This window comes from Salvia hispanica, chromosome 3 (assembly GCF_029641045.1).
Source record: "Salvia hispanica isolate PSC_SH4W2 chromosome 3, Shi_PSC_v1, whole genome shotgun sequence".
Classification (NCBI taxonomy): Eukaryota; Viridiplantae; Streptophyta; class Magnoliopsida; order Lamiales; family Lamiaceae; genus Salvia; species Salvia hispanica.
This window is the reverse complement of record NC_142694.1, coordinates 4,998,216-5,021,337: the sequence shown is the minus strand read 5'-3', so window position 1 is coordinate 5,021,337 and position 23,122 is coordinate 4,998,216. Positions and strand designations below refer to the sequence as shown.

At 38.6% G+C, this 23,122-nt stretch overlaps 4 protein-coding genes across 5 annotated transcripts; 2 read left to right on the top strand and 2 right to left on the bottom strand.

Moving 5' to 3' along the window:
* The first annotated feature begins 149 nt into the window (after positions 1 to 149).
* LOC125215507 (U-box domain-containing protein 52-like) lies at positions 150 to 3,593 on the top strand. The gene is made up of 9 exons (XM_089069069.1): positions 150 to 452; positions 515 to 633; positions 714 to 982; positions 1,072 to 1,126; positions 1,269 to 1,524; positions 1,594 to 1,695; positions 1,971 to 2,348; positions 2,530 to 3,391; positions 3,580 to 3,593. The coding sequence occupies exons 1-9, from the start codon at positions 150 to 152 to the stop codon at positions 3,591 to 3,593; spliced, it is 2,358 nt and encodes a 785-aa protein (XP_088925195.1).
* A 4,719-nt stretch (positions 3,594 to 8,312) lies between these two features.
* Positions 8,313 to 11,844, top strand: LOC125216871 (uncharacterized). Of its 2 annotated transcripts, XM_089068936.1 has the most exons (4): positions 8,313 to 8,456; positions 9,691 to 9,851; positions 10,022 to 10,084; positions 10,299 to 11,844. In XM_089068936.1, the coding sequence occupies exons 1-3, from the start codon at positions 8,387 to 8,389 to the stop codon at positions 10,037 to 10,039; spliced, it is 249 nt and encodes an 82-aa protein (XP_088925062.1). In that variant the 5' UTR covers positions 8,313 to 8,386; the 3' UTR covers positions 10,040 to 10,084; positions 10,299 to 11,844. The 2 variants fall into 2 exon arrangements, with proteins under 2 accessions (XP_088925062.1, XP_047974605.1); XM_048118648.2 differs by lacking the exon at positions 10,299 to 11,844 and having other exon boundaries at positions 10,022 to 10,167.
* On the bottom strand, positions 10,959 to 11,702 carry NDHS (NAD(P)H-quinone oxidoreductase subunit S). The gene has a single exon (XM_048111259.2). The coding sequence runs from the start codon at positions 11,700 to 11,702 to the stop codon at positions 11,067 to 11,069; it is 636 nt and encodes a 211-aa protein (XP_047967216.1). The 3' UTR covers positions 10,959 to 11,066.
* A 2,189-nt stretch (positions 11,845 to 14,033) lies between the features above and the next one.
* LOC125210137 (uncharacterized) lies at positions 14,034 to 20,933 on the bottom strand. The gene is made up of 5 exons (XM_089068935.1): positions 19,665 to 20,933; positions 17,644 to 18,784; positions 15,501 to 16,890; positions 15,332 to 15,409; positions 14,034 to 14,746 (listed from the first exon to the last, which is right to left on the bottom strand). Exons 1-5 carry the CDS (start codon positions 20,401 to 20,403, stop codon positions 14,147 to 14,149), a joined length of 3,948 nt encoding a protein of 1,315 aa, XP_088925061.1. The 5' UTR covers positions 20,404 to 20,933; the 3' UTR covers positions 14,034 to 14,146.
* Positions 20,934 to 23,122: the final 2,189 nt, after the last annotated feature.

Genomic DNA, 23,122 nt, shown 5'->3' with positions numbered 1-23,122 from the left:
TTTGTTATGCTTTCCTTAATGATCTCAAGTTCCTCAACCAACACAAAATTTTGCAGCACCAAAAATTCTAAAGAAAAGAAAAGTAAAAAAAGAGTTGGTGCTATCACGAAACAACATGAGAAACTAAAGAAGGGACGTAGGTTTGCATAATGTGGCCTCAAAATGGAAAGACGGCAAGTAGTAGCCCCCGAAAAAAAGGCAGTAGAAATGGGCTTGTCGCTGTCGCCATAGACAAGGATAAAGCAAGCATGTATGCCATGAGATGGGCTGCTGAGAATCTCCTCTCCAAAGGCCACACCGTCATCCTCATCCACGTCCTCCAAAAACCCTCCTCCAATTCAGGTCACAACTATGCCCTCAATGGCCTCAACGGCGGTGGCAATGACATAGTTCTTGAAAAACCCACCAAGGACCTCTTCATCACCTTCCATTGCTTATGCACTCGCAAAAATGTAAGTCAATTACTTTTGCTTTCTTCAATCTTATGTTTCATATTTACAGAAATATGCTGCAGATAACGTGTTTCGACGTCGTATTGGAGGGTATGGACATCGCTAAGGCCATAACCGAATACACTGCGCACGCTGCGATCGAGAATCTAATCCTCGGAGCTTCTCGCCACGGCTTCATTAGGTGTGTGAATTAGGAGTAGTTTTTTTTGTTTTGAATTAGTGTGACAAATGACAAATATTGTTTTTTTTCTCGTAGTGCAGAAGATTGAAGACGGTAGATGTCCCCACAAGCGTCTCGAAAGCGTCCCCGGAGTTCTGCACGGTTTATGTCATCTCCAAGTCCAAGATCTCGTCTCTCCGGAACGCTACCCGGAAGGCGCCCTTCGCCTCCCCACTCCTGACTCATCTGCAGCCGCCGCAGGAGCAGACCAGCACCAACACCAGCCCCAGCACCAGCACCAGCAGCAGTAGCAGCAATCCTGTGGTACCTCAAGATTCACGCGCCCCGCAGCACCTTCCCAGCAGCAAAGGTCTGTTGTGTCGTGTAGTGTCGCGTGTATGTTTTTGAATTTTTTTTTTCCTGCGTCCGCCCTTGATGTTGCAAAATGTGTCCCTGCAGTTCCGGACAGGATTATGCGCAGGGTCGTTCCCGAGGAGACTGACATGATGAGCAAGTAATGATCATGTTGAACTCAAACCTGAGTAGTTTACTGCTAGGCCAATACACGCACACAATAATGTTCTTTTTTTTGGTTTAAACAAATGGTAACAGAGGAGTTGAGTGATGCATTCACTGAGCCTGGAGAGTTTGTGCAGGTCGCCGATTTTGTCACGAGGCTACAATCCGAACATGTTTATGGATCTCTCGGAAAGTGATACGGACATATCTTTCATTAGTTCGGACAGGTCGAGCACAGAAAGCAGATTCATGGATCCTTTGCTCTACGACGGCGTGGATTCGGGCCGGAGCTCTAGAGCTTCGGTTAGCTCAGAGAGTAGCTTCGGACGTCCATTGTCGAGATTTAGCGATGTGACTTCTATGTCCGAGTATTCGACTGGGTCAATGGAAAGTGTAAGGACAGAATGATCAAATCAAAATATTCACTTGTGAATAGGAATTTGAAATGGATGAATGTGACAGGATGAGATGGAGACTGAAATGAGAAGGCTAAAGCTAGAGCTGCAAAAAACAATGGATATGTACAGCACAGCTTGCAAGGAGGCTCTAACAGCCAAGCAAAAGGTAAGAGGAATCATACGAGAACACAATATAAGTTGTTACTACTTGATAGAAAAACCAACAAGTTTGGTAAAAAATATCATGAGATTTGAATATCATCTCAACTGTATTTAGGTGAAATTATATCTGATGTGTCGAACATGTTCAAATGATATGGTTTTCCTGTTGATTTTTGAAGCTATGCAACGGATCAGAATTTGACCAAATTTCATGATTTTTTTGGCAATTTGTCGTTTTATTTTTAAACCGGCTTCTTCCGTTTTTGTCACAACCCATAGGCGGTGGAGCTACACCAGTGGAGAGTGGATGAGGAGAAGAAAATTGAGGATGCGCGGATGGTGGAGGAGGCAACACGAGCAACGACGGAAGCAGCTTATAGGGTGTCGGAGCTTGAATCACATAAACGAGTGGAGGCGGAGAGGAAGATGATGATGCAGGACAACGGCGACGACAATGGCCTAATCACGACGCCTCTAAGATACAGAAAGTACTCCATCGAGGAGATCGAGTTGGCCACTGAGTACTTCCACAAGTCGCGGAAGATCGGTGAAGGCGGCTATGGCCCAGTCTACAAGTGCTCCCTTGACCACACATTGGTCGCAGTCAAAGTCCTGCGACCAGATGCTGCTCAAGGGAGATCACAATTTCAACAAGAGGCAAGGACATCAAATCTCAATCAACTGTTTGATTTAAAAAATTATATCTCATTATTGAATATGTATTGTATTTGGTTCATGAGATTGAATCTCACAACATAATCCTAGATGAATAATCATATGATAATGAGTCATAGCAAGCGGAAGACATCATACTAAACTGATGTTACTAATATTTCAGGTGGAAGTGCTGAGCTGTTTAAGACATCCCAACATGGTGCTACTACTCGGGGCCTGCCCCGAGTATGGCTGCCTAGTGTACGAGTACATGGCCAACGGAAGCCTAGAAGACCGCCTGCTCCGGAAGGGGAACACGCGGCCTCTGACGTGGCAGCTCCGTTACAGGATCGCTGCGGAGATTGCAACGGGGCTGCATTTTCTCCACCAGACGAAGCCAGAGCCGTTGGTCCACCGCGACCTCAAGCCTGGCAACATCTTGCTGGACCAGAACTACGTCAGCAAGATAGGTGACGTAGGTCTGGCAAGACTGGTCCCACCAAACGTAGCGGATGATGTGACGCAGTACAGGATGACCTCGACAGCAGGGACGTTCTGCTACATCGACCCAGAGTACCAGCAGACGGGCATGCTGGGCGTGAAATCCGATGTGTACTCGTTGGGAGTGGTGTTGCTGCAGATCATCACGGCCAAGCCAGCTATGGGATTGGCGCACCATATTGGGAATGCGATTGAGAAGGGAGCCTTGGTGGAGATGCTGGATCCGACGGTCCCAGATTGGCCGATGGAGGAGACTATGAGCTACGCCAAGTTGGCCATACAATGCGCGGAGCTCAGGCGCAAGGACAGGCCGGATCTTGGCAAAGTCGTTGTGCCTGAGCTCAACAAGCTGAGAGAGCTTGGTGAAGAAAATATGAGCAGTTTTCTAATAGGTGGGAATTCAGCTTCCACTCCTAACCACAGTTTCATTTTCCGTGGCTCAAATCTCGCGCAGGATTTCAAGAGCGATCCGAACGTGCAGTCCACGTATAGTGGCATAGAGGGGAGTGAGTTTGCTTCAGCATCAATGCCAGGAAATGTACAAGGTATTTATTGTTGAGATATTCACACGTGAATTGTCGAAGATATGAAATAAAAAATAGGAGTATTAACTTAAATAACCTAATAAGTCACCCTTGAATAAATGGATTGATCTCCCCTATCAGGAATGCTTCAGAAAAAGGCCTTCCTAGATTCAATTTTGATCTCTCTTTTATCTCTTTTTTTATTGCAGAAAAACCTCAATGAAGTTGCAGGTTAAATTGCAATAGAAGAATGGAGCTTCCCCTCAGAAGATTTAGGAATGCACTATAATCTTATGTAGAAGGAAGGGGCATCAATATTTGCTTGATTTGATGCAATGCAGTTTTGGCACTAGCTTTGTAGTCTATGATACATAGAGATGGTAAGAGTATGATATGTACTAGTAAATGTTTGCCTACCTGATTGCCCTATTCCATTTTAAACCAACAGTATTACATGACATAAAAACATATAGTAATAGTCTACCACAAATTAAAATATGAGAACTTAATTTGAATCAATCATCTTTTCTATTGCTAGAGAAAGCATGAACGCGACAGTTTGGGATATGAGGCACATCCTCGAACCGAAGAATCCCTCTGTTGTTGCACTTGGATAATAGTAGAGTAGCGTCTTCCTTTCTCATTAGAATCTTTACTTGAACCGCGCATTTCTCCTTGTTTGAAACTTCTCCTTCCTTCGGATTTTGATCATTTTGAATCAACGGCTTCGATTCAAAATGCACCTTCTTCTTTACCCTGTGAGAGGCTGCGGTGGATGGCTTCTTCTTATTCAAATCTTCTCTGCATATGAGTTGTTGTACACTAGGCTTTGATTGTCGTCCATTTTGGAGAAATGGCTGCACAAAGTTCATTTTCAACGTTTGATGATTATGAATTTATGAGTGTTGATGATTATGAATTTATGAGTATCCTATTTATAGGTGTAAAAATTATTTGACGTGACTGGCTAGACCACAATATGGGACAACCTAAAATATTTATCAGTCAACATATAATTTCTTTTTAAAAAATATACTCCCTCCGTCCCATTACAAATGAAACGTTTGCTTTTTCACATGTGTTTTGAAAAAATAATAATAAATAGTTAGAGTGAAGAAAAAATAAAGTAAAAAAGAGAATAATATAAAAGGGACTCTCCTCTACATTATTTTCTCCCTTACTTTATTTTTTCACCACATTAGTTATTTATTATAATTTTTTCAAAACAAGTGCGCAAAAGCAAACGTTGCATATTTAATGGGACAGAGGGAGTATTTATCTGTTTTGAACCTTTGAGTCTTTGACGGGTTCAATTGTGACATGCATATATGTTATTCAAACTAGTCCTTCTCTAGTACTCCTTAGTATATATTGAATTATTATTTTGATCATGAATTTTATACAATAATTACGGGAAAATAATTATACACTAAAATCCTTTTAAAAATATTCAAGTCATTAAATCAAATTCGTGTCAATATTTGCCAAAAATGATTTTTGGCATCAAAGAACACACTTAGATACTATGACGAATATTGTGGTTTCGAAATTAAAGTGAGTTCAACGCCTCTTCTTTAAGTATATTATCACGAAGTATATTAAATTACCTTTGGAGTTGGTGAAGTGAATTCACGAAGTATAGTAAAAAACTAAAAATGTAATTATGTAAAGGGAAATGACAAAATTGCTAGTCAATATAACCCTATAGAGACGTCTAACACGTCAACAATCGGATTATTAAAAAACTTGAGAAGTGATTAAAGGGTAATTAATTAGCGTGTTGATTACTCAAATTTGTCCTAGTACCCGTTTGCTAAAAGATGAGATATGAGAATATATGTAAAACAAGATAAAAAATATGGGTTTCATGTCAAGATATATAAAGATAAGATTTTTTTTCATTGTTGTTTGATAGAAAAGAAATTATCTAAATTTGTATAGTATATTAAATAACATGACTTGACTTGACAAATTGGTGGGTTACACAAACATGATTAAGGCCATCCACAGTAGGACAGACAATGGGTGAACCACCGTCCGCGCTCGATCGATCGTCCGCGGACGAAGCGCGGACGATGCTCATCGTCCGTTGCATCGTCCGCCACTGTGGCATCGCGGACGATGCGACAGACGATGCTCACAAGTTTTCTTCTTCTTTTTTTGATTTTTTTCCAAAAAATTTTCTTATTTAAACACCACAATTCTCTACCATTTCACACACTCCAATTTCACATCTCTTCAATTATTCTCTCTCATCTTCTCAAAAGAATCCCGACGACTACGATTTGAGTACATCGGATGGCTGCAGACGGCCTTGACTCGAGCCTTGTTTGATGCCGTTAATGAAGCCGCGGCGGAATGCTTGGCACAAATGCAACGGGAGCAGGCGGCGGCGGTGGCGCGGGTCCCTCGCCCGATACGACATCGGACGTATGTCCCGCGCGATCACGACGTAGATCACGAACGTCTATTCGCAGATTATTTTGCTGAGAATCCAAGGTGGGGCCCGAATATTTTTCACCGCCGTTTTAGAATGAGCTGAGATCTTTTTCTGCGCATTGTGCACACGTTGGAAGACGGGATCAGCAGACACGGACTTACGCCGTTGCAGAAGTGCACGGTTGCGATCCGCCAGTTGGCCTACGGCACCACAGCGGATATGTTCGACGAGTACCTTCAAGTCGGGGAGGCAAATGGCCGCGAATGTCTCAAGACTTTTTGTAAGTTAGTTGTGGAGGCTTTTGGCGACACATATTCCCGACTGCTGATGATTGCCAGAGGCTGATGAGGATGCACGAGACGGTGCACGGCTTCCCTGGGATGCTAGGGAGCATCGACTGTATGCACTGGCAGTGGAAGAACTGCCCGGCGGCGTGGAGAGGCCAATTTACCAATGGCTACAAGGGCAGCCACCCTACGATGATCCTGGAAGCCGTCGCTGACCACCGCCTCTGGATCTGGCATGCCTACTTCGGTGTAGCCGGGTCGAACAATGACATCAGCGTCCTCAACTCGTCCACCCTATTCGCCGATCAGTGCAGGGGTCGCGGCCCGACCATCGAGTTCACTGCCAACGGCCGCACACATCATAAGGGGTACTAATTGGCCGATGGCATACACCCAAGGTGGCCTGTTTTTTTTAAGACTATCAGCTGCCCAATTGGTGAGAGGAGAGTCTTGTTTGCGGCAAAGCAGGAGTCCGCACGGAAGGATGTGGAGCGGGCTTTTGGGGTGCTCCAATCGCGGTGGGCAATCGTGAAAGGTCCGGCGCTTTTCTGGTTCAAGGAAGTCTTCGCCGACGTCATGTATGCGTGCATCATCATGCATAACATGCTAGTCGAATAAGAAGTTGGACCTGTCACCGATTGGGTGGATGATGAAGCCGGATCTAGCTCCAGCACGGCGACCCCGCCTGTCGCTCGAGGATTATCGATGGGCTTTGGTGAGGTTTTACAGCGACAGACCTCAATGCGCAGCCAACAAGACCATACTCAGCTCACGACCGACATGATTGAAGAAGTTTGGAACTGCAACCGCCGTTGAGAATTTGTAGTTTTTTTTATTTCGCATTGTAATGTTTTAATTTTAATGAAATGAAGTTTTTTTTTCCAAATTTTGAAGTATTTAAATATTCAAATAATAGATAAAATTAGGGCGTGGCTTAGGGCGGGCTATAGTCCGCCCCATTGCAGATGGAAGTGGCGGAGGATAAAATGCTAACGTGGCGGTGCATAGGGCGTCGCTTAGGGCGAACTATTGTCCATCCCACTGTGGATGCCCTAACGTTATAATTTTGGTAAGATTTGAGAGGGCCCTTGTCTTATATTGAACTTTGAGCCTTTGAGTTAAGCTTAATATCAAACAATTAGAAATGTTAGTATATAATTCTCTATATTGGTATTACTAACTTATCAAACACGTTCCTAATGTTAAAATTCTTATAAGCAAAAAAACATGTTGAGTACTCACTACTCACAGACTAAATTTTCATTTAAGATAAAATAAAGTATAAATATATATTTTATTTTCAATTAATGTTTTGTACCCAGGGGTGGGAATACGAGTATATGTGGATACCCGACCCGATATATTTTTGGGTACTCCAATACGCCCCGGGTAACCATATCCGACATATCGGGTACCCAAATACCCGACTCTTTACATGTATTAATAACTAATAAAAAAATTCAAATTTTGTATATTAATATAAATATAGAAATATTTAAATTGATTAATATCTGTAATGTTGCATTTATTTTGTAGTATAAAACTATAAAAAAAAATGGGTCACTTTTATTTTCAAGTATATTATTATATATATAGGGATTGGTTATGTAATATATAAGTAAAATAATAAAAGTTACGCATTTAATTAAATTGTAGAAGTAACCAATAATATAATTTAAAAGTCAAAATAATTAACTAAAATGTTAAAACCACGTGACTTGATTATGTAATACGTAAAACTTGAGAATTTGGAGAAGTTGTGACCTAGAGAAAGAGAGATTGACTTATTTATATAAGTTTAGAAAACGTTAACCTAGTAAATTGTAATTATTAAATAAATTAGCACAACTCTTGAAGCCCAAAATGACTAAATCTAATTTTAAAAAATGTTTTAAATAATAAATTGGATAGTCGGGTAATATCCGATACCCATTCAGGTTATCCAATACCCGATTTATCTTAAATTTCAATATCTTATCTCATACCCAATCCCATAAAATTGGATATTGAGTATTCAATATCCAATGGATATTGGATCGGGTACGGATAAACCCAATATCCGATATCGATATCCATATTCCCACCACTAATTGTACCTGTGAAGTGAAGAAATAAAATAAAGAAAGGATTGTGAAAACTGAAAAGAGTATGTCGAAATCAAATTACAGTGTTTTCGATTTCTGCATGTACTTATAATGGGCCTGGCCCAATGATAATAAAAAGTTAGGCCCATTTAACTCTTTTTTGCATTGTTTCTTTCTGTGGAAATCCTATTCAGAAACTCAATCGATGGGAGCAGGGCAGGCGATGAAGAGAATCCCACGCATCAAATTTCCCCAACGCCATCCAAAACCCTCTGGTATGATATTTATCATCTGCAGGATTTTAATTTATTGTTTTTTAGGTTTGAATTTGTTGCATTTTTTCCCTGCTCACGAGAAACGTTGGAAGGAACAATACGCTAGTCGTAATTGCCATGATTCAGGATGAAAATTGAAGGTTTTTGATGTCTACTATTAGATTGTTTGGTGTGACAGTGAGATACTCTTTTCTGAAGGAGAGTTGAATTGAATTATGTTTGTCTTTAGAAATGAGGTTATAGACGTGGTGCGCATCTACGTGAATGGTTACTCGAATATTCGCAATATTTAGGATATATCTCCGATTGACCGTTGGAATGCAATCGGTTTCGGCTTGGTTGTTTTCAATGTTAAATCATATACTAATGGTTGTTAATCTCTTCATTTGAAGAGTTTAGGGTGCTCCAAATTGGATTTCTAGAAGTTGCGTTCCTTTCTGAAATCATAATGAATAAATAGTGTGTCATAAATCATTACATGTATGATTCTCATCAATAAGCTGAGAGGTGGTTTACTTGATCTTTAACAAATTAAGCTGGATGTTTAACAACTTTATGTATTTTCTGCAAAAAATCATCTCAAGTTTCATTCAAATTTAATATGAAAATATTGGCAGGGGGCTAATTCTGAAAACTGTGAAAAGCATTGATATCAGTTGGATTAACTTTTGCTTATATGGCAGAAAGACTTTTAGTTGGTGGATTTCCATTTCTCTCTAGACTGGTAGCACATAGGTTGTTATATTAATATTTACTAGTAGTATATGTTAAGTAGTAGTACTATATTGATGAACAAATGGACTGTCTATTTGAATATGCTATTCTCCTTATTATGAGTAGAACGTGTATTGGATTTCTCATAACTAAATTCCTACTTGTAAGAATATGTATGAGATTTATTTTGTACAGTAACATTAAATGTTCAAGTCTCACCCTTCCCAATGAGCATACTAAAACTGAAAATACAAATATTTGATTATGTCAGGTTACATTACTAAATGTAAGGTTAGTAGGTCTGTAGTTGGAATTAGGAACTCTTCAAGTACTAGAGATCCTGAGAAGTTTTAGTTTTCAAATCCCAAATTCATTTGGATTTTTGTCTTTCGGAACACCTTCAGTGTTCTATATGGATAGGTTTTGTCTGTTACCTATGCATTACCATGTGCCTTAAAGAAGATGTATATCTTCTACATTACTTATGAAGTACCTAAAGGGTAAAGTCATTCCTATCCAGGTACAAACAACCATGTCGATGACATGTCCGCACATGATCTCAAGAATGATGATCTTGTTATGAAATTCTTCTCAAGGGCTCCATCCGCTGCATCGGGAGGGAAGGCTTCTGATCAGCCCAAAAGAACTCCTGTTACTCAAGAGGAGATTGATTCCGTCATGGTATGTTGGAGTTTGGACCACTAAATTGTGATAGCTATATATTTCCGGATATCCTTTGAGAGGCTCATATGCATTGAGTTTCTTGGATTTCTGAAGCAGTTATCTGCTTAAGGATATTTTACTGTTTTCTTTTGCATATTTCTCAATTGACATTCTTTCTGTTTTGGCAGTTGGGTGGCTGTTTCTGACTCGGGCTGAGAGAGGCATCCCGTTGGAGGAATACATTAATACAAGTAAAAATGATTTATATTGAGGTTTTTGTGTTGCAAGAAACTCTTGTCTGAATGAAAAACAAAATGGAGAGTAAATTCAAGTCTCTGCTTGACCACTTCCGTAGATATTCATAATCACCTCATTCTCAAATTCACACTTTAAACTCCCTTGATATATGAATTTTAATATCCGCGAGATAAAAATGCTTATCTTTCTTATCACTTCAACTTGTAGGAGTCATGATCTATTAGTGGACACAAAAAGGGAAATGTTATGCTCCATAACATAAGTAGGCATTTCTCTCGTTTAGTTCGTGTTAGCACTATTTGTTTTATTTTTTACATTTAATTTTATTCTAATACATCAAAAATCATTTCCATGTCATTAATTTTATAGATTATAAAATTCAAAGTTTAATTTGTTCATTCTTTCTATAATTTAAAAAAAAAACGAATAAAAAACAAAATAAGCATATGTAATTTGCTAAATATAAGAATTATGTCAAATGGATCAAATAAAAAAAGTACTCGCAGCTAACAAAGTAAAATGCTCCTTTTTGTCCGTATTAGTTTTGTTGTCAATAATTTGGATAACTGGAAGACACGTGGCATCCATCCATGTGTAGATGTGATTGCCACAGCTTTATGTGAGCCTCAAATTAGAACCCAAGAATCTTTGTAAGAGCAATTGTGGTGGGCACAGAAGGAACAGATATTAGTGAAATATGGAAAATGTGCTGAATTAAATATTTGAATAAAAATACTTAAATTTAGATACTCATGGCTTGTTGCAAATTAGTAATAGTATTATCCTTTTTCACAATTTACAAGATAGTGATGTTAGTTAGTAACTGCAAATAGAATTATGCATAAATAAATAAAATTGTGTGAAACATTGTGTACAACCAAAGTGAAATGCAATGAACAATTAATCTTTGGTCAAACATGGTTTAATCTTTATTTTTTTTACAGAGGAGTTAAAATGAACGAGAATCATGATTCATCAAGTAGCTTCTTCAGGCTCAAGAATGGCGGATCTGGGATTAACCATAGGCGGGCCCTTATCTCTGCGCTCGAGCTCATCAAGCCGGAAGGTGACGAGCTTATCCCAATTCCCCCCTTCAAACAGCACCCCCGCCTTCCCATCGCTGATCCTCTGCACAATCCCACAATACATATGAAACGGATTATTGGGGCTCTTCACGATCGCAATCATCCCCGGCAGCAGCAGCGGCAGCTCCGGCGCCTTCGCCTTCGCCTTCTTCGGATCGAATTCGGAGGTGGTTTCGCCCTTGGCGGGAGGCGGAGGCGGCGGATTGTCTTGGATGAATTTCTTCAGCCCCTTTTCGCCGCCCGGGAATCCGCCGGTGAGCCCTAGGAGCTCCTTCTCGAAGCCGTCTTCTGATACCTGTGGGGATTCCGCCTCTGACGGCGGCGAAGGAGGTGGCGGAGGAGGTGTGGGTGGGATGGTTTTTTTGAGTTCTTGCTGGAGGCCTTGCTCGCCGTTGCAGAGGCCGCGGCCGCCGAGGATTTCGTAGAGGTTGAATTTGGCGGTGATGATTCGTTTGGGGAGTTTGGGAGATGGTTTTTGGAGGAATGGGGATTTGTGGAGGGTTTGGAGATGGAAAGAAGCTGCCATGTTGATGAGACAAGTGTGGAGAAGATGAAATTTTGGCCACAAATGACTTAACTACGAGTATATCTTTAATTAATTCTACTTCACTGTCACTTGGGAAAACTACATTTTATGATGTTATCATATTCTATTCTCTTTCACACAATATTTGTAACATGCACCTTCGCCGCAACACAATACTCTAATACGTACAAAATAAAATTAATTATAACTAATTAAAATTTACTTCCTCCATCCCAGATAATTTGACCCAGTATTCCATTTAATTCTGTCCCAAATAATTTGACTCAATTCACTTTTATCATTTTTGGTAGTAAACCTCATATTCCACTAATTCATTCTTACTCACATTTTATTATAAAACTAATATATAAAAGTATGACTCACATCCCACTAACTTTTTCAACTCACTTTTCATTATATTTCTTAAAACTCGTGCCCAGTCAAAGTGAGTAGAATTATCCGAGACGGAGGGAGTATGAAATACTCCTATGAGTTGTATATTTAAATATATATGCTGAAGTAAATGGGAATATAATGATTGATGGACCGAGAAGAAAAAATGATAAATATATCGGGAGTATAAGATATGATATCAACATTAAGTACAAACTTACGATTTACGAAAATGTGTCGATGATTCAGATTGACCAAACAAAATGTGCAACTTCATCCAATATATGCTTATGAATTAGTAGTATTATAAATAATGAATATGGTAGAATTACAGCTCAAAACAAAGTATTGAGTTTAAGTGAAATGTAATGAATTATCGATAACTATAAGCAATATTTTGAATTTTGACCATGGGGAAACAAATCAATTGCGAAGAATTAAATTTTAGTCGGAAAATATAGAGCAAAAAATAACTCACTCGGTCTCTTGTACTATCACTCAACCAAAATTTTGGACTAAAATTATTGTACCAACTAGTTCAGTTCTAAAAGTATTTTAGTACTCGGTCCATTTTAACCTATAGAAATACTGCAATATTGCTAATTCAGGAAATATTCTGCTATTAAAGACAAACGTACATTATACGAATATAAATTAAAATATTGGCATTTAAATTGTAGGAATAAGAGTTTTTTTCAGTTCAAACAAGTACCATCATCTTTTTATTTAAATTGTAAGAGTTGGTAATGACAAGTTGAAGGATTCAAATGATGGTGAAGCATACTTAAGTGTGAGACGTTTACCTCCAAGGCTCTAACCAATAAGTTGCCAATCGAGTCAAAACACAGAGTAATTAGAGAGCTATTACCGATTTTCTTATATCCTTTGTGTAACAGCTTTGCTACTAATTTATATACCTAACTTTGCTACGTATACGCACAAAAAAAATATAAAAAATAAAAACAAAAATAAAAAAGTAAAAATTAAAGAGAGGAAATGGAAGTTGGGAGCTCATGTTAGATAATTTGATGACATAATCGACGATTCACCGACTCCTATGTTTCGACATCGTCTGTATTCAGTGATAATTGCCAATAAAATAATGGAGGAAGAAACCACTTACGAAAAAAAAAATCATAAACTACTATATATGATCAATTATTTTATCCTTGGTTACTAACAATCAATTTTCGAGTTTAATTTTACAATTACTATTACTTAACTTATCTTCATTTTTTAGTTTTTTTGTTTCAGTTTTATTTATGATTATTAATATGATTAACTTTACATTAAATTAGTGGTTATAACAAAAATAGTATTGACCCTTATGGTCGATTAATAATTAATTCCTATCTGTGAGGCAGACCCAAACCTCATTATCATATATGCCAATGTCAACCAATATTGTTTCTCGATTATATACACCTCTATTTAATTTCTCTCCAAAGGACAAAAGGGGTGGAAATTCTCTCTTTCGGAACATACCATTTTTTACCTTCCAAATAAAAGAGAGGCAATTATTCACTTTTATGGCTAGAAAAGACGAAAAAGACACAGAAAAACAAGATTCCATTTTCTTAACCAACCAAATATTCTAATATCTTTAACTCAGAAGCAATTAGATTTTAATTCAAGTATGTCCAAATTGGTCCAAGATTTAAACCTATACTAGTACTCCTAATCAATATGAGCAGAGAAAGAGAAACAGGTACCTTATGTGAAGATTTGCAGAGGCTGATCACAACTCATCAGCAAAAGCCTACTCTGGTGAAGCTGAAGTAGCCTGAATCTTTGGTATCTTGGTGAGGATAAGGAATGTGTGTATATAGTATACAAACATTTTCCCCATTTATTCCTCACAAAGAACCAAAGACCACAGACATTTCAGGAGGAAACGAAAAAACCACATTTCCGACCTAGAAAGAGAAACTCAGAGAGTAGAATAATAATAGACGAACTAGAGTTTTATTGATTAACTAGCAGCAGCAACCACATTACGAAGATTAAGAAATCACCAAAGTCATTTCAAAACCTCAGAAAAATAAATCGTCTCAATGTGTACTTTCAGGAGAATGATGTATCCGACTCAAATTGACTGACCCAGTCACGATAGACTCTGGCATCATAGCCTCAGATGCTTCTGAGAACATATCAGAATTAAGCAATGGATCAGACTTAGTAGTATCTACCAAATTCACTTCCTCATTGTTACTGCCAGATTCTGCAGCCAAATCTTTCGTTTCTGGTGATGGTAGTGGATCACTCGAGCCTTCAACATCTTCAGCAGCTAAAGGCATCCCCACATCATGCTCCTCCGGCCCTGGATCAAGCACTGAATTCACCTCCAAGTTGATATGCTCTGAGACAGAAACATGGTCCTCCATCTTTTCACTTATATCGCCACCAGGTATGTTGGTTTCTGCATGACCTCCATCATTGTCCATACCATTTTTGGGATCATTCTCAATATCAAAGATTGGAAGAGCATCCTCCACACCTTGCATGTCGTCAGCTGGAGGCAGTTTCTCAGTTTTCTCATCTACCACATTCATATTCTCCTGATTGGAATTTGGAACAGGACCACTCAAAGTCTTCTCGGCACCTTCAGCCTGATAATGTTCTTTCTGCCTCTTGTACAGGGACATAGATTTCTGCAGTTGCAAAGAAAGAGAGAAAGCAAGCACAAATCAGGGAATGCCTACCTAGAAAAGTGTCATTCAGCATTGTCAACCAAGCATCATACTTGTAAGCGATGGCAGTTTAAGAAAAAACTAAAAGTTAGGTGGAAAAGCGTAATCAAATAAGACATCAGAGATGGAAGAAATGTGAGCTGCAACTAAGCATTACAGTTTTAAGGAATTAACTGCCTTTGCACCCAGAATAACTGAAAGTAATTTGCTTCTAACTCAAACACTCACCAATAGTTAGAAACCTTCTGGCTTTCCCAGAATACTAAAGCAGCTAGAAACAAATTTGGAGACTAATAGTTCCACAAATGGATGATTGTTATCAACTAGTTAAGATAAATCTGCATGACTTAAAAGTTAATGCCAACAGAAGCATCTATATAACATCACTCACCAATAACAAGCAACTAGTATAGCATTCTATAGCAACAAGTTGGTCATTCGATAATCAACATAAGCTGTATCAAATGACATAGTGGAGCCATTGATATATTGCCAGCAATTTTACTCATCAAAGAACTGCATAAGAAAAAGTATGCAACAATGTACCTGGAAAACGGAATCATCATTAGATCCCAATAGTACATAATTCAAATGCTTGTGAGATACCACCTCGGCTTCCAAATCCTATCACGCAAAAAAGGAAAATATTATTCAGACAACACTCCAATGATATCTATAATAGGAAAATGAAGCACATAATCAATGTAACCTTTACCTCAATATAAAAAAGTTTAGAATCAACTACATCAGAAGATACACTCTTGTCATTACCAATCATGAGTTTGCACTTTTCAAGTAAATCAGGGTTGGATAGATCTGCAGAAATATCAAGTTTGGAAAGGTAAACATGAATTCGATGAGCATCATCCTTTCTCGACATTTTATCAACATCGCTAGTATCCTCAAGACTACCCTCAGTTTCATTCTTTTTGGAGCTCCTTAATTGCTGCCTAATATCTGTGCTATCTGCCTGCTGATCAACTTGATTTTGCTCATTTACAGCTGTCGGAGTAGACTGACTCCCCAAAGCATCATCTCCACTTCGAAAGGAGTTATTCTCTTTCTCAGTAGGTGGGACCTCCATGCTTCCAGTTCTATTCGGCCCCTTCCAAAAGTCTCCACCGGCATCCCATCCTCTAGTACCAGATAAGTTCCTGGAATGATCCCAATCTGATCTTCCATAAATGTGAGACTCATCCCCAAACACAGCATTACCAGCATCCCAAGCATGTAATGGATGGCAGGAATCATCCACCTGATTGCGCCATCCCATTGGACGCCCAGGACCAGAAAACCTATCGGCTTCAGACATGTGGTAAGCACCAGGATGGTTTAACTCTATCGAAGGCCTGACTCCAAACATTGGTGGAGCAGGAAATGGCTGCATAACTGAATGAAATCCAACAGGAGGCGGAGCATGTGGGAATGGCAAGAAACCATTTGCCACAGGAGAAGGCCAGCTTGGAACACCTCTCCAAGGACTTCCTTGCATTCTGCCTAGGTTACCCATGTTGGGATCACCAACCCTTCTATGACGGATGCTGGACTTACCTCTACCATCATCATCACCTGAGCCCGGCCCCATAGGGCTATCTACACCTACCCTGAAGAGGGAAGGTGGCGGCATTGCCTTCGAACTGCTGGAGAAATGGCCAGTTCTTGTGAAAGGCGAAGCAATAGATAAATTATCTGTATCCCCTTGTAAAAATTCCTCTCCAGGAAGTACATCCATGGCATCTCGAGCTCCCCTTACATCTTTACCAGTGTACTCCTTCCAATCTCGAGAACCACCACTTCTATGTGTTGATTCTTCAATATCATTACTCCGTCTAACATCAGGCCTACTGAACTGTCTCCTGTCACCACTCGATGATGGAGATTTATCTACTAGATGCAAGGGTGAAGAGCGAATATCAGACTTGAGACGCCTTTCAGCAGAAATCTCTCCGGAAGGGCCATCATCTCTTTGACCAAGCTTCTCAACCGACCGAGATGAAGAAGTTTTCTCAGATCCTCCAACAGCACTAGTGTAATCTCTTGCTGAAGGTCTAATTCTCTCTTCATAATTATAATCCCTATACTTGGAGTCATCTTGCTTCAGGTTCCTGAAAATTTAATAGACATGTAAATGCATGCTACCAGTGGAAACTGTTGATAGATGATGTTATATTAACGTTTTAAGGAAATTAACATAATACAAAGCTATGGAACAGAAAGAAAGTAAAATGTCTGACATCCATCTCAAAAGGAAAGCAAAACTACCAATATGCAAGCTAAATTCAAGAAAAATATAAGATGCGTAAAACAAATTATGCAAGGCACTGTAGTAGGCAAACAAAGTACTGAGCTCTGATCATACAAATCCTGATTAGTAGAGAAGAAATGTAACCAAATGAAACAAGAATTGAGAGCCATTTCCTCTCTTTAACCTTCACTTTCAATTTCTACATATCTAAATTTAAGAGCAACGAAGGTCAAGTCGCCATCAGCATAATATAACTGAATTGTATATAGAATTGAGGTACCAGGATGATCTAAAAACTCCACATGCATGTTCTCACATTCAAGATATTGTCTACTATATATTACACAGATATTTTTTACTACATATTACACACAAAATTTAGTCAATCTCGTGATAATATACTGCTTACTCATGCTTCCACATCTAAGAAAATGACAAGTTCTTCTTTTTAGTCATTGCTACAGATTACAAAGAATAGATTTTTCCCTTGATAACAATCTCTCAATTGAAATCCAATCTCCCCGCCCCTGCTCAATAAAATTCACCCTCACCCTTAGGAAGGTCACCCAACTCAATATTTAATTATAAAACATAAATGCAAGTATACAAGTACCTTTGGTGATCCCTCGGTGTATGAGAATTCGAAGGGGGTGAACTCCGCCGTCTACCATGGCTAGAAGTAAGTTCCAAATCAGCATTTCTGGGAGCGGACCTAACTCTATCAGTAGCCAAATCCATTTTTGCACTGCTTGTACTCTTCCTTTCAGCATCAGATCTTTGATCCTTTGTGCCTCGAGATTTAATATCACTATAGTCCTCCTTTTCATTAGTTCTTCTCCTGCCTTGATCATCTCGGTACCTGACTGCTCGATCATCATGTATTGGACTATCATCATGTGCACTTGATTTTCTTGCATAATGATCCATAGCAGAGCTATCATCCCTAGAACGCTTATGGTCAGATTTATCACCAGAGCGGTCTCTTGCTGTCCGTTCATCCCTGTACTTACTCTCTCTAGTTCTCCTATCTCTATCATATCCATCCTCTTGCTTGCTATCCTTATTGCGGGTGTCTCTTTCAGGGTCTTCTCGATATTTTTCTTCCTTGTGCCTATTATCTTTATCAACATCGTCTCTATAACTATTTTCCCGGCGCCTATCATCTCTATCACCATCTTCATTATACCTCTCATCCTCACGCCTACTATCCTTATCATCATCTTCATGATAATGATCATCCTTACGCCGGTGGTCTCTATCACCATCCTCATAATACTTATCATCTCGGCGGCCATCTCTACCAGAGCCTTCACGACTCTTTTCATCCTTCCGCCTACTGTCTCGTTCCCCATCCTCACGATGCTTTGCATCCTTGCGTCTATTGTCCCTATCATTATCTTCGCGATGTCTATCATCTCTACGCTTAGCATCCTTCTCACCATCATCTCGATACTTATCATCTTGATATTTATAGTCCTTATCAGCTTCTTCACGGTACTTATCATCCCTTCGCTTGTCATCCTTGTATCCATCTTCCTGATACTTATCGGTATAAACTTCGTCCTTGTGCTTATCGTCTCTAAATTTTGCATCCTTGGCACGATCACCTTTTGATGATGATCGTCGCTCACCACCTTCTTTGGAATCGTCATAATATTTCTCTCTTTCACTAGAACCTTCTCTTTTCCTACGTATTCGTTTCTCGGTGTCCTTCTCCAAGTCAGGACTGCGCAACTCGTCTAGTGACAAACGCTCTGCAGAAATATTTGCAAATGAAAGTTAGGTGTGCCATCAAAAAGAAAAAAGTAGCAAAAAGAGATGACAATTAATATACACATCTCCTCTGAAAATTTTAATATCAAATTTCAAGATGCGACCTATTAATCATTTGTGTTGCAACATTTAATGGAATCAAATAAAATTAGCAAGTCTGAGCATCATTTTTACTTTATCAGAATAAGTACAATCTAAAACTAACATATATGATGGTTAAAAGGTAGGAAGCAAAGAAGTCTTAGGCTTGCAATACATAAAGTTGTGACAAGAATACTCCTAGCTATGAAGTATGAACAAAGAGTGACCATAGCAACATCCAGAAATAATCAATACTGTGGAGGAAGACCACAACCAAGTGACAGGTTACAATCAAATAAATATATGTAACATGGAGCTTATTCGATCCCATTCTTATAAGCATCTAACGTGCATAAAACAAAAAGGTTCTTTATTAATCTACACATTCTTCATACAAATTTCAATTTTCAACTCAATCATATCAACCAAAAATTGGAGACAAATAAGAAAAATACAAAAGGTTGAGAGCCCGTTCCCAAGTAATACTCACTTTACCAGCAGTAAACAAAACCGAATCATAATAAAATCAAAACAAAAAAGTTTAATATCATAAAGCAGTGGGTCAATGACAATGAGAAAGTTAACACTTTCAGAAAAGAGCATATTGAGAGAAAATAATCAATTAAAGGAGAAACATAATAAAAATGACGTGGAAGCTAAGCAAGTTCAAAGATATCCCATCGTCGAGATTATTGGTTGCATAAGAGAAACCCACTGGCAGCACATCAACAAAGATAAATCGTCAGTGTCTACGTTGATGCCATTAACAAAGTTACTTACCAGTATTTTCTCGAGCACGTTTGTACTGTCTCTCCTCAATAAAATCACCTGGCACAGACTTTTTCCCGACATCCAATTCCACTATTTTCACCTCAGCATCACCACTCTTGCTCTCCTGACCGCCATTTTTGTCCTTGTCCGACCTGCGGTCCTTGTCCTTCAACCCTTCTTTACGCACAGAAGAATCCCTCTCAGATTTCCGCTTCGATTCCCCTTTGCTCTTACTCTCCTCTCTGTCCACCAGTGCAGATGCCAAACTGTCATCTTTTCTCTCACCAGCATTTCCGCTCTCATAGCGTTTACTCTTACTCTTTGAATCAACTCTCAAGCTCTCGCCTTTACCGCTATTTTCCTTTCCTTTGCCATCAACTTTCAAGTTCTCACCTTTATGACTATCCTTCTCCACATTCCGGTCACCATCCCCTCTCTCATCTCCACCCCCATTCCAACGATCTCCACCAATAGTGGCATCAGTTTTCTCCTTCCGCCGTTTGGTTGAAACGTACTCCTCCAAGGCATCACCATTCCCGTGACCACTCAGATCTTTACTATCCTTGCCTTCCCGCACCTGGGATGAAACCTTTCTCTTTTCACCGGATGCCGAATCCCGATGGGCCCGAACAGAATCATCTTTACTACTCTTCTCTTTCATCTTCACTACATCCTCATCGGAGTCTGAATAGTCCCTAGAGCTGTGTTTGCTCTGTTTGTGCGATTTGTGCCTCGAACTCCTGGGCATATCTACAACTTGTTGAATACTCACAAACCTAAAGATTCACGTAGCTCAAGCCCTGCTTTTGTTCCACACTCCGGCCGCCCAAATACAACTAAGCCACTGGAATTATCAATTCAACCAAATCAATGATATAGCCTAGAGAGAAGAAGCGACAAAAACTGCCCTTGCAGTTGAGAAACCCGAAACCCTAATCCAGAACTTTGCCCTAATTCAAACCCCCTAGTTCCAATCCGACTACAAAAACCTAACCGGTAAGTTCCAAAAAACCGACGCCGGGAAATCGATGGTTTGCAGTCCGAAGACTTTGACCCCTCTCAGATCGCTGGATTGCGGCGGAACAAAAATGGGGAATCAATCTTCGCATACAGCACTGCTCGATTTATTTAATAAATTGCATTGGCACATTATTTTTAAGAAGAAATAAAATTGAAAAAATAAAAATTTGCTGGGAATGAATAGAGAAAAATTGCAGAATAAATTGGAAATTTTTGGACACGCAGAGATCGGAGGCGAGGTCTTGATGTTTTTGTTGTTAGCACCGTAATTACAATTCGTTTTGGGGATAACTGCCTGCTTGAAAAGACGCTATTGTCCTTGGGCAAGGCTATAATTTACGAGGTGCCACTGTCGGCGATCTACTTCTCGTGCTTGGGCGAGCCATCTATTCTTGGACCTAGACTTCAACCCTATATATACTCAATAATTTAGGACTTCAAATTTAAAAGATTTAATTTCGAAAATAGTCTGTAGACAATATAATTTTAATATTTACAGTATCCAGTCAATTTTATTAACAATAATAATAATAATAATAATAATAATAATAATAATAATAATTCCTAAATATAGGGGCTAATCACGGAGCATAAATTTATTTTGCATTATTTTTTAACAAAATTACTTTTTTACATTACTTTTTTTTTCTTAATGGGCATTTTTACATATTATGATATGGGTCTCTTGTCACTTGATCCATCGCATGCCCATACCACTCCCAACGTATAGCCCGACCCAAATGGAGCTCGTCGATTAACTTGATACAACTAAGCCCACAAGACAGTGCCGTAAACCTGCGCGACCAAAAGATTTCATCTAATAGTGGATCTTGTAAATCTTGTAGATATTATTTAGGTTTTGTATTTTAATTTGAGTATTTGAGTCGAAGAATATCTACAAATTAGATCTTGTTTTGATTATGCATTTAGAATTAATACAAAAGGGAATAGCACATGATTAGTCATCATCATATTATATTTGGCCTTATTGGTGGCTTCGTATTTTAATTTGAGCATTTGAGTCGAAGTATATCTACTAATTAGATCTTGTTGATTATGATCTTGTTTTGATTATGCATATAGGATTAATGCATAAGGAAATAACACATGATTAGGAGTACTATATTTGGCCTTATAGTGGCTTCGTAAAATTACCGCAGGATTGACGGGAATGGTACGATTGTGTTGCAAGGGAGTTGTCGGGTCGACATCCACAATTAGCGATTAATATTACTGCAATTATTGTCATACTAAAAAATCATAAAATAAATCTTAAAACCATGAATCAACTTAATTATAATAATTACTTTTGTATTCCCAATTAATAATTTATTAAGTAAATTTTATTTTTATTGTAAATTTTCAAAATAATGAATCATATTCTATGCTATAACATTATTATATCAAATAATGATTCAATATGAAAAATTTTACTTTAATTATTACATCTATTAGTTCATTAGATTTAAGTATTTAACAAGTTGAATATAACTATTAGGGTGTGTTTGGTTCATCCTTTACCATTTCTCTATAAAAGAGAAACCCCATATTCGTCATTCCCTTTTCACACTTGGGCTTTTTTTATTCGGTAGATTGGTTCGACTATTAAGGAAAGTCAGTTACCATATCTATTGTTTGGTTTGACTTTAATGCACCATGAGGCTGTAAGGTAAGACAATTTGTAATCTCTTTCTCTTTTTACCCTTCTCAAGTTTAGCGAAAAGCAAATATAGTATACAAAACCGGGCAACTAAACAATTGCGTGTAATCTCCTCCAACATTTGCACCATTGTATTCTCCTTCTTTACATTTCCAGCCATCTACACACAATATAACGCAAGAATGAGAAAATTATCTATTAATTGGACCAACAAATTCTCAAATCATGTTTAGTAAGCAAGTTACAAAGTAGGAGATTATTGACTGAACGGTGCAAGTATTACCACTCCGGCCAAAATTCAACAGCCGCATTTACAATCAAACAGCAAGACCATTGATGCCGACTAACTGGTGAGAGAACAAATTTTATATTCTGAAATGCAATCGAAGCTGAAACTACTAATCTAATTTAATCTAATCTAATCTCAATTAGTCAAAAACGTTTTTATCATACTTTTGTTTTCAATGTTCATATACATGTACAGTACTATTTTTCTACCAATTAAAAGCCAAAACCAAATTCCAACACTAATGAAAATCCAAAAAATTAAGGTTTCCACAAGTCAAAATTCCATCCTGATTTTGTTCCACAACCCACAAAACTCATACGGAGGGTCGAAAATCAACAATTAACCGCAAAACCTAGAACCATATCCATTACCCACTCTCAACAAATGTGGATTTTTCGATCTCAAATTATTGGGAAAAAAAATGAGGGATTTAACTTCAAATTGAAAAACTAAACTAACCTGATCAACCTTCCCTTAAAATTTATGTCGACTCTTGAA